General features: G+C 50.6%; 1 protein-coding gene across 1 annotated transcript; it reads right to left on the bottom strand.

Moving 5' to 3' along the window:
• Positions 1–1,312: 1,312 nt before the first annotated feature.
• LOC311139088 (uncharacterized protein) lies at positions 1,313–9,395 on the bottom strand (the record flags this gene model as incomplete). Its single annotated transcript, XM_084173971.1, has 9 exons — positions 1,313–1,385; positions 1,857–2,037; positions 2,422–2,565; positions 2,760–4,236; positions 4,403–4,619; positions 4,949–7,728; positions 7,846–7,965; positions 8,482–8,586; positions 9,369–9,395. The coding sequence occupies 9 exons, from the start codon at positions 9,393–9,395 to the stop codon at positions 1,352–1,354; spliced, it is 5,085 nt and encodes a 1,694-aa protein (XP_084030097.1). The 3' UTR covers positions 1,313–1,351.
• Between the last annotated feature and the right edge of the window lie 1,695 nt (positions 9,396–11,090).

Raw genomic sequence — 11,090 nt, 5'->3', positions numbered from 1 at the left:
CACTTGGTATAAAGAGTCACACCATCACATGTACTGTATGAAGTGGTTGAAATTGCCTCTGTGGTTGAAACGTTATTAATACAAACTATAGGAGCATTTATTCTAAACAGCACAGAGGCATTTCTCACATTTTGTCTAGAACACAGTCAGCCCTGAGCTTCTAATGCCATTGGTAAATCACACGCTTCCAGCTCCTCCTATCATTTTCCTTCTTTCTTTTACAGTGTGGTCTGGAATGTTGGCTGTACAGGGCTGGTGCTCGCTGGAGCTACTCAACCTTCATGTCTCACACTCCTCCCATACATATGTCTCCTATTAGCTACACTCACCCAGAGAGAGGGAGGAGGGAAAGAGAGGAAGGAGAGAGGGAGGGAGAGAGAGAAGGGAGAGAGAGAAGGGAGAGAGAGGGAGTGAGACAGTAGGGTGAGGGAGAAGAGAGGAATTCGATATATGCTTTATGTGTTTTATATAAAACCAAGACAGAGACAGCGAATACACTGCATGTGTATGTAAGAAAGAGATGTGTAGAGAGAGAGAGGAGAGAGCATACTGTACACAACCACATCAGAGACCCATATATTTTCCCAAAAAAATGATGTTGTTTATCTTCTGTCTTTTTCCTTCATTTGCATCTCGTTTCACAATAAAAAACTAAACAAACCGCCATACCATGAAAATGTACAAAAATAATAATACAAATAATATGTATATATAATTATATAATTATCAACAAACAGACAACATTAATAATAATAACAATACTATTAATCGTTAACATAATATGACACTTCTTAATCATTGGTCTCATGCATACTCATACACCGCCCGCCCGTCAGGAAAGAGGGCGATTACTAAAAATAGAACCAGGAGTTCAACCAGTTCAGAATAAGCGACTAGCTACATGCAATGACATAAAGGAGAGCCTGATGTACACATTCTTCCTGGCATAAGGTCATTTACAACGGACTGTACTGCACTATATTGCTGCTCCCATCTAGTATACTGTACAGGGCACAATACAAAACTGACTGGAGTTGTACAACATACGCTGGGACTTGCCCAGAGTCTGGGGCTATGATATAGTTCAGATAACACAGACTGTAAGTAACGGTTTCACTTCACTCATCCCTCTCTCCCTTTTTTCATCTGTTTTCTCAATCAGTTCATTTCTCATCAGGTTCCTATGGTATGATATGTGTGTCCAGTCTATGGTTTCATTTGACTCTTCCTTCATTGTTTTTAGTGCTTCCGTTTTTTTGTTGTTTTATTCTTCGTTTGCACATATTTCTCTCCTTTCTTCCTCCTTTGGGTTTGTCATCCGTGGGCTTGTTCCCCCTCTCTTTTTCCTCCCTCACAGGGTCTTGTCGCTTTCCTTCTTTAAGTGGCTGAGGAAGAGAGAAGAGATCGTATGAGACAGGGTCAGGGATGATGCCCACACACACACACACACACACACACCACACACACATACACACCTTGTGGGGACACACAATTCAGTCCCATTCAAAATCCTATTTTCCCTAACCCGTACTCTTACCCTTATCCAAAAACCTAACCTTAACCCTAAACCTAACCCTAGCTCCTAACCCTAACCCTAAAACTAACCCTAGCTCCTAACCCTTAATGTAATTCTAACCCTAACACTAATTCTAACCTTAACCCTAAACCCCCTTGAAATAGCATTTGACCTCGTGGGGACTAACAAAATGTCCCCAGTTGGTCAAATGTTTGTTTGTTTACTATTCTTGTGGGGACTTCTGGTCAAGAATAGTTTAACATGTACACTCTCCCTCACCTCCACCAGACACACTCTCCCCACACCCCACCCATCTCCCCTGGTCCCTTCAGTAGGCTACCTGTAGTACTCGTCCTGGGTGAGGGAGTGGTGGTGGTGGTGGTGGATCCACTGCTGTTCCAGGGCCAGTCTCTGGATCTGCAGCTCTGCGCTCTGGGCCTGCTGCATGGCCTGGAGCTGGTGGGCCGCTGACATGGAACCTGTCAGAGAGGAGGGCTGGGGCAGCTCACGGAACGGAGCACCTGGAGGGGGAAGGAAAAGGGAAGCGGAAAGGGAGAAGAGGAGAGACAGGTGAGAGGAGGAGTGGAGAAGAGGAGAGACAGGTGAGAGGAGGAGTGGAGAAGAGGAGAGACAGGTGAGAGGAGGAGTGGAGAAGAGGAGAGACAGGTGAGAGGAGGAGTGGAGAAGAGGAGAGACAGGTGAGAGGAGGAGTGGAGAAGAGGAGAGACAGGTGAGAGGAGGAGTGGAGAAGAGGAGAGACAGGTGAGAGGAGGAGTGTAGAAGGGAGAGAGAAGTGAGGTAGACAGTGACAGAAAGATAGTTTGGTATCATATTTATGATACAACACAGACAGGCAGGCAGACAGAACAATAAACAAACAGACCAAAAAACAAGCCTTTCCTCACCGAAGAGCTGTTGTCGTAGCACCTCGCTTTCAGTGAGGGGGTGTGCCAGGATGGGGGTGCCCAGCGTTGCCCCTGGGTAGGGCAGGCGGGCCAGGGGAGACCCCGACGCCAACGGGTCCATCAGGGGGTGCACCCCGCCCGCTGCTAGGGGCCAATGATGTAACAGGAAACACAAGGAGATATTTAATAAGAGTCAAAGCATCAACAACCACGTTAACAACAACATCTCTAACCGATAGGATGATCTTTCTCAGGCCCATCTCAAAAGAGCACTAAATAGTAGTATGTAGATCATAGTACAGGATCATAACTGTGGTAGTGTTAGCAGCAGTGGGTACCTGTGTCTTGCTGGTGCAGGTGCAGGTGGGAGTGGATGTGTGAGTGCTGGTGATGATGAGGCGTGACGTTCAACATTTGTAGACGCCCCGGAATCTCTCCTCCTCCTGTTCCTCCTCCTCCACTTCCACCACTTCCTCCACTTCCATTGCTTCCCCCTCTTTCTCTTTCTCTCTCTCGCTCCCTCTCCCTCTCTCGTCCCCTCTCTCCACTGGCTGGCAGCCCCGCTCTGTCTCGCTCTCTTTCTCTCTCCCTCTCTCCGCTCCTCTCTCTCTCAGAGGTGGTGGGGGAGCGAGTGGGAGGGGGGTAGGTCTCAGGAGGGGCGGTCACCGGGGCGGGGGCAGGTGGGGGGTGAGATGGGGGGAGGGAGCTGGGAAAGGAGTGCGGTGCGGGGTGATGGAGGGATGAAACAGGGTTGGAGGAGGGTGGAGGAGGAGCGGGCAGAGGTGCAGCTGCGGGGGCCGGGGGTGGAGGGCCTGGTGCAGGTGCGGGGTGAGAGGGGAGTGAGGGAGGAAGCAGGGAGAAGGGGGGAGGGTTGGAGAGGGACTGAGGGGCAGGAGGAGGATTAGGGAGACGACTCACAGGTGCTAACGCTGGGTTCTGGAGGGGTGGTGGTTGGGGTGGAGGAGCCTGGGGAGGGGGTGTGCCGTAAATGGACACCTCACCTCCACCCCCTCCCCCCAGCAGTAGGGAGTGAGCGTGTGCATGAGCGTGTGCGTGGGCATGCGAGTGGGAGTGGGCGAGGGCGAGAGCCGTAGGATCTCCCAAGGAGCCTGGCTGGTACACCCTGTCCTCACTCTTAAACTCAAACCCCGGCTTCATGCGCTCACGGTGGGCCGCCACTGCATGGGGAAACCCCATCCCCCCAAACCCTGCGCCCCCCATCCCCCCATGTCCTCCTCCATGCCCCCCTGGCCCCCCCTCCATACTGCCCCCATAGAGGAAACCCAAGATGGCTGCCGCTGTGGCTGCATCAGCAGGCATGTGATGTGGGTGGGCCAGAGCATGGTTCTGGAACTGGGGGAGGAAGAAGGAGGGGTGGACATGGGGGTGGCCATGAGGGTGGCCATGATGGTGGACATGCGGATGTTGGTGTTGGCGACTAGCCCCGAGGGGGGACATGGCGTGGGGCCGGGCGTACTCGCTCAGGGTCCGCAGTGCGGGGGTATCAGGGCCCAGGTACGGCCCTCCTAACCCGATCCCCAGAGCCCCCTGTGGGCCAACCACCGTTGAACCCCCCATGGATTGCATAAGGAGGGAGTGTGGGATGTGTTGAGAGAGGGAGGGGTGGAGGTGGGAGGGGTGGAGGTGAGCGTGGGGGTGGGGGTGAGGGTGAGAGTGGTGCTGCTGGGGGTGAGGTTGAGGGTGAGACCCAGGGTTAGAAGAGGAGTTAGGGTCGAGGAGGATGGAGGAAGATGAGGGGAAGAAGAGAGAGGAGCCCTGGCGTTGTATATTTGCATTGTTATTGTCCTTCTGTTGCTGCAGGGAGAGAGGGAACGGGAGAAAGGGAGCATTTAAAGAGACAAAAAGGAGAAGGAAATTGAGCATCGTCTCCCCCTCCCTCATCGCCTCCCCCTCCCTCCCTCCCTCATCGGCTCCCCCTCCCTCCCTCATTGCCTCGCCCTCCCTGCCTCATTATACTCACTTGTAGATGCCTCTCCAGGTCCCGCTCCCTCTCCCTCTCCCTCTCTCGTTCCCTCTCTTTCTCCCTCACGTCTCTAGCCCTCTGCTCCACCTCTCTCCGGGCTCTCTCGATCACCTCGTTCCTTTTCTTCCACAGTTTGGAGCCGTCCAGGGGGACGAAGAGAACGTCGCTACGGGCGCAGGAGTTTCCACTGCCCCGATCTAGAACTCTGTGGAACCTAGAACCACAAACCACATCAGCAACATCTAACCAATTTATGCATCGGATTTTGTTCCCATATGATGATACTAAGTATCTTTATTATGTGGCAATGTCTTCTGTTATAGGTGTTGTTGTCTTTGATATACTGTAGGCCTATCTACAAAACATATTCTGTGACAGGACTAGATTTCTCAGCCCCTTTATCTAGAAATAATAGCTGATATATTGTGAGAAGTGCCAGTGACAAAAACAGAGATAAAACCACATAAATCAGTTGTTAGAACTTGTTGTTAGAGTGACATATGACGGAGCCCTTCTGTTGCTATGACGCCTATCCCATCTCACCGTGCTGATTGGCTGGCGTGGATCGGAATGTCCACCGGCTTGGGCTCAGGGGAGGGGCTTCTCAAAACAGGAGGTGGGCTTTCGCTCTCCTCCCTCTCCTCTATTGGTTCCTCCTTGATGACAGGTGGGGGAGGTGGACCTGTGGACGAATCAGAATGCCCATCTCTAGGAAGTGAGGAGCTACAGCCAGGGGCCGAAGTGCCATTGTTGTTGCCGGGGTTACTAAGAGGTGGAGGTCCTTTTGAGGCGTTTTGAGGTGAGAGGGACTGAGAGAGAGAGTTGGTATTGTTGCTGCCACTGCTACTGTTACTATTGCTGTTAGTCGGGACCAGGTTGTTCCCACTGTTCCCATTGGAGTGGTAGGGGCCGCTGAAGGGGGCGTGGCTGTTCAAAGTGCTGTGGAAGGGTGAGGGCCGACAGCCAGGTGACACACCTGAACCAGGAAGTGGCATGTTGGCCCCGGAGGAGGAGCCTGGCGGGTAGGAAGGAAACCCTCCCATCTGATTGGTCGAGGGGCTTGGTAAAGGAGAAAGGGGTGTTGCAGGAGTCTGATTGGAGGACGGGAAATTTCCTGGACGAACGTGATTGGGTCCCAGGACGGAGGGGGGTTGGGGCTGAGCGAGGGAGGTTTGAGGAGGGGGGAGAGGGGGAGGAGGTGGCGGAGGAGGGTAAGGAGCATTCAGAGGGTGTCCATGAGGAGTGGAGGAGGAAGAGGAGGGAGAAACAGACGGGGGTTGGGCTGGACCACCACGGTTTTGGTAGAGAGCCGACTCTCGCTGGTTGGTGTCCCTCTCTCGGTCCCTGTCTCTGGGCTGCTGGGTTGGAAAGTGGGGGTGGGACAGGTGGGGGATCTGAGGTCCACCTGGGTAGTCTCGGCCCAGGTTTGGAGTCATTCCGGGGGGGCTGGGGTACTCACGTGCTGGGCCGGTGGAGGGTGGGCCACCAGGGGGATAGTCCTTGGCCCCAGGAGGGTACTCTCTGTGGAAGTGTTCAGGTCCAGAGGGGGGGCTGTGCCTTGTCTGTGCCTGTTCCATCGATGGGGGGTAGTCTCGTTTGGAGGCACTTTGAGGATGTGGGTGGGGTGGTAGGGAAGGGTGGCTGGGGTTGTTTTGGGGTGAGGAAGGGGGGTCACGGTTTAGCATGGGGGCCGCAGGTAACCCACTGGTCGAGCTTGGGGGGTTTCCTTGGGGGAGGGGGTTATTATTGGGGTTGCCATTGCCCCCCACCTCTCTCATCTGGCCCCCAAACTCGCCCCACCGCCCACCCTCTTTGTCTCTGGGGTGCCCCCTTCCTCCCCCAGCACTGGTGGGTCCAAACTCTCTGTTCTGATTCTCATTACGATTCTGTAAAGAGAACTCCCTTCCTCCTACATCCCTCTCTCCCTCCATCTCTCTATCTCTATCCCTCTCTCTTTCTCTGAACCCCCCCGGTCCAAATTCTCTTCCCCCAGGACCCATGGGGGGGTCTCTCCCAGAGCCCTGAGGTCCCAGGCCTGGGTACTCCCGGTTCTGACCCCCAAACTCCCTCCCTTGGACCCCATTAGGACCCCCCATCCCACCAGAAGTGCTGCTGTTACCACCACTACTAGCCGAGAAATCCCTACCTATCTCCCTCCCCCCATACTCCACCCTCACGCCGGCCGCCGCCCTCTCCCCTCCCCCAGCAGCGTACCTGGGGAGGTATTCCTTGTGGGGGTGGGGGAGGTAAGGGGGGTGGGAGGAGGACGAATGACGGGATGAAGGGGGGTTGTAGACGGATGGCAGTTGCTGCTGCTGCACTGGTGGTTGGTGCTGCGGCTGGTGAGCGTGGTGGTTACCGGAGTAACGGGCGTAGCCCCAGCTCCCCTGGCAACCGGTTGCCGTGCCTCCCTGCCAGCCGGTGGGGCTGTAGTGGTGGGGGTGGGGCGGGGGCTGGGAGGGGGGTAAGGGGCTGGTTTGGGGTAACAGAGAGGGAGGAGCCGTCTTGTTGTCCATCAGTTTCTCACCTTTCTCCAATTTCTCTCTCTCTACCTTGACTTCTGAGGGCAGGTTCTGCCCCCCTAGTTCTAAGGGTTTCAGCGCAGGTGGAGGAGGAAGGGGTGGAATGTTGGGGTTGCCGTGGGGATAGTCTCCCCCGGCAACAGTTGTCTTGGTCACGCACTGCACTTTAGCTTTGGAGTTCATTCGATTGCCACCGTGCACAGTGTCAGCGCTGGCTGGTCCATACTCCATCTTACTCACCAGCTTGGAGTCCTGTGAGAAATAGGACTTCCTGCCACTATTGCTGTCATTGGCTGAATCCCCTGCTCCGCGGAGAGAGGGAACAGGAGCACAGGAAGAGCTGGAGGAGGATGGCAGCTTCAGAGAAGGGCTGTCCTCCATTCCTCCATCCTTCCTTTCTCCATCTCCGCAAGACTCCTCCCCTCTCCCCTCTCTGGCTGCTCTCCTTTCCTCTCCTCCTGTCTTCCCCACTCCTCCCTCTTTCCTTTTCTCCCGTTCCCCCTCTCCTTGCTTTGGGGAGTCTGGACCATCTGAGTCAGAGTCTAAACTGGCTGGAGGGGAGGCAGAGAGACTCGGGGAGGAAGATCGATTGTCCTGGTCGATGTCCCGCCCACTGCTCAGGCTACTGCTCAGACTATTGGCCAAGCTCCCTACAACTGAGCTCCGGCTGCCCTGGGATTGGCCATCCTCGTTGTCACTGTCACGTGACTGTCTGGGAGCCGAGGGTGGGGGCGGTATAGTGGGGGGAGTACTGTCAGTTGAATGAGTTGAAGTCGGCGGGTTGGTGGCAGAGGAAGAATCCTGATGACATAAGGTGAATGTCAGGAAAGATTGGAGAAAAAAAACATTATTTTAATTTTGACATTAAAACATCCTAATTCAACCTAGTGGTGCTGTACAACATCAAGTTACACTAACCTGAACTTTCTGCCTCTTTGGTGGAGGCACAAGTTCCTCCCCTTCACTCTCTGATGAATCATGGCCTTGCGATCTGTGATTGAAGCGACTGACAGCCAATTCCTCGCCAGCAGCTCTTTGCTAAGATACAGAATATGCCATGCATATCATTTTTAAAAGTAAGAAAGACAAAAGACAAACTCACAGAGAGATGACACTAAAGCAGTATGAAACACACACGCACACACACACATAGTCTTGTACAGCTAACCTTGTGGGACCAAGTCCCCACAAGAATAGTTAAACACGTCCACACACACACGGCACATTGGCACTATAATTGTACGTCTAAGGCAATCATGGTGGTGATGACTCATACAGGCACGCACACGGCTTCATTACGGCTTACATGTAGATCAATATCTAATGACTGACAGCCTCTTCTTCTCTCACACACACACACACACAAACACACACACACTTTATTATTTACAAAGAGAGGGGTGGGTTGGAGAGAGATAGCAAATATAGATGGAAAGACTAGATGACAAGCAAAGCCATAAGGAGAAAGAGACGGAGAGGGACAACATAACAAGACAGAGAGTTACTTAGGGAGAACAAGGGAAAGAACAGACAGAAAACATGATAAGCTCTCACCGTCTGCCTGTCGTTTCGTTCTGCACGAGAAGGGCTGGGATGCGGGCGTCTACCCCTCCTCTCCTCGTTGCTTCCCCCCCGCCTCCGCCCACTGCGCATGGGCATCTGAACCGCCAGAGGTGGAGGGGGCACGATGGAGGAGAAGAAAAGGAAAGAGGAGGAACAAATGAAGAGAGAGAATGGGAAATGGGGTATGAGAGGGGGGTTAAGGGAGGTAGAGGGGGTAAAGGGAGGTAGTGGGGGGTAGAGGTTGGTAAAGGGAGGTAGAGGTGGGTAAAGGGAGGTAGAGGTGGGTAAAGGGGGGTAGAGGGAGGTAAAGGGGTCAAAACAATAAGTATAGAGAACAGTAGAGGCAAAACCGAGGAGGGGAGCAGGAGGAAAGAAAAAAGTGAGGGATAGAGGGGGCAGAAAGTAGGGGAGAGGGGATCAGGGAAGGGTAAAGGGGAACGAAGGATGATGAAATATCAAGGGGGTAGGAACGAGGGAGAAAGGAGAGAGGATCAGGGAAGGGTAGAGAGGGGTAAAGAGCATGAAGAGGGAAATGGGAGGGTAGAAGGCGGCAAGAACGAGGAGGAGAACAGAGAGGAATCATTTTGGCATCAACGTCCACAGAATATACACACAGAATATATACACCGAATATATACACCGAATATACATACAGAATATACACACAGAATATATACACAGAATCTACACACAGAATATCTTAACTTCAAAAGTCTTATTAATCTTAAATGATGTCAAATATACCATTACAATCCATCTCCGTGCAATATAATACAACTATTAACAATAAACACATATGCAATCTGACCCACACATGCACACTCAGCTACAAAGGTGAACAAGGTTCAAATGAAGGAAGACATTGAAACAGTTCATACCGATTCTTTGTGAGTTCGAGTTTTCATCGTTGCACCTTTATGATGTCCATCCCACCCCACAGGCCATAGCAGTGAATGAAGTGGTGTCCTTGTCTTTCTCTGTAGGACTGAAAATCACCTCACCACCATCTGAGCTTCTACAACCTGGAAAAAACACCACAATTATGAATTCTCTAACTAACCAGGCCAGTCCCATTGAATTAGGTAACATCAGAAAACCTCAACAAATAAAATGATACAACAACCATAAAACAACACATTATTTTACAGGACACGTTACAATGCATCATCAATCATAATAACAAATGCTGTACACATATTGAACAATCAATATTGAACAATAACATCAACATTACAACTACAGTTATAGAGAATTCATTGCAATGGTGGACTGATTAACTAGGCTTTGAGTGCATGTACAAGTCAAGGATCCTCAACACAGCGATGCTACAGGAAAACCAATATCCGACTGATATCACACTTCAATACTGAATGGATGCATAGTTGAGTAATACACTGCAGTTCAGTTCATTCAGAAGAATCACGGTTAAAGGAAAACTCCACCCAAAAACGAACTTTTGGTATCTGTTTAATTTAGGTCATTGTTCAAAATATTTTGCATGTCAGCAATCAAGTTTTCAATATATAACTTTCAAAATACAGAAATACAGCTGGTATGATGCATTTTGATTCATACCGGCTATGTCAACAATGGACTAATGAAAAAAATACCAAACGATCGTTTTTGGGTAGAGTTTTCCTTTAAGGACATGGAATCTGTACTGTTGTGTATGACAATAAACACATTTGGAAGAAAATATTGTATGCACAGATAATCCCCTTATGCTGATGAACATTCGTACTTGGATACTGTACAGCACCTTCCCAAAGCAATCGGATGCGTGTATGTGTTGTAGTCTTTTTCATCTCATCAGAATCCACTAAGGTGTTGTTTAAGCCTGGGTCAGAAAGAGTTTAAACTCTGTTATAGCCATCTCCATAAGATACTGAGCCTCAGGTAACCAGCTGGGTTATACCAGAGCCACATTAGCCCCTTACCTACCCTACAGGAGCCCAGCCACAGGCCCAAACCTGCATGGGATGAACAGTCTGATCATTCATTCATTCATTCATAGATTCTAGGGCTGGGAATTGCCAGGGACCTCACAATACGATATTATCATGATCCTTAGGTGCCGATATGATATGTATTGCAATTCTCACGATTCTATATGTTTTGCGATTCGATACTGTGATTTTATTGCGATTCGATGTTCCAAACATATTGCTCACTATATCTCTGCTGCAGAGAGACAGGAGAGCATGAGAAAACGTGTTTTGATCAGTCATGGAAAAATTATATTGCAATATTGTCAAAACAATACGATATATTGTCAAAAATAATATCCCAATATGTAACTGATTTTCCCCCATCACTAATAGATACAGGTAATTGACCATGACATTTAACATATATGTCCAACTCATTCACCCATTCATTCCTTAGGGTATTAGACTATGAAATATGACACAGGTTTTACATGTCCAACTCATTCACCCATTCATGTTTCACTATGGCGAGAAAAAAAGTCAAGCTCATCTATACTGAATGAGGATTTAAATAGAACAGTTACACACTGGGCGAAATGAACTGATATATTTAGCCGGGTAGTAAGCACTGCGAATGGAGGCACTTGTGTTCAGTTCAACCCAGCGAGCAGT

The sequence above is a fragment of the Coregonus lavaretus genome, assembly GCF_964263955.1.
Source record: "Coregonus lavaretus genome assembly, chromosome: 13".
NCBI classification, from domain to species: Eukaryota; Metazoa; Chordata; class Actinopteri; order Salmoniformes; family Salmonidae; genus Coregonus; species Coregonus lavaretus.
The sequence above is the reverse complement of the archived record's forward strand: the minus strand, read 5'-3'. Positions and strand labels throughout refer to the sequence as shown.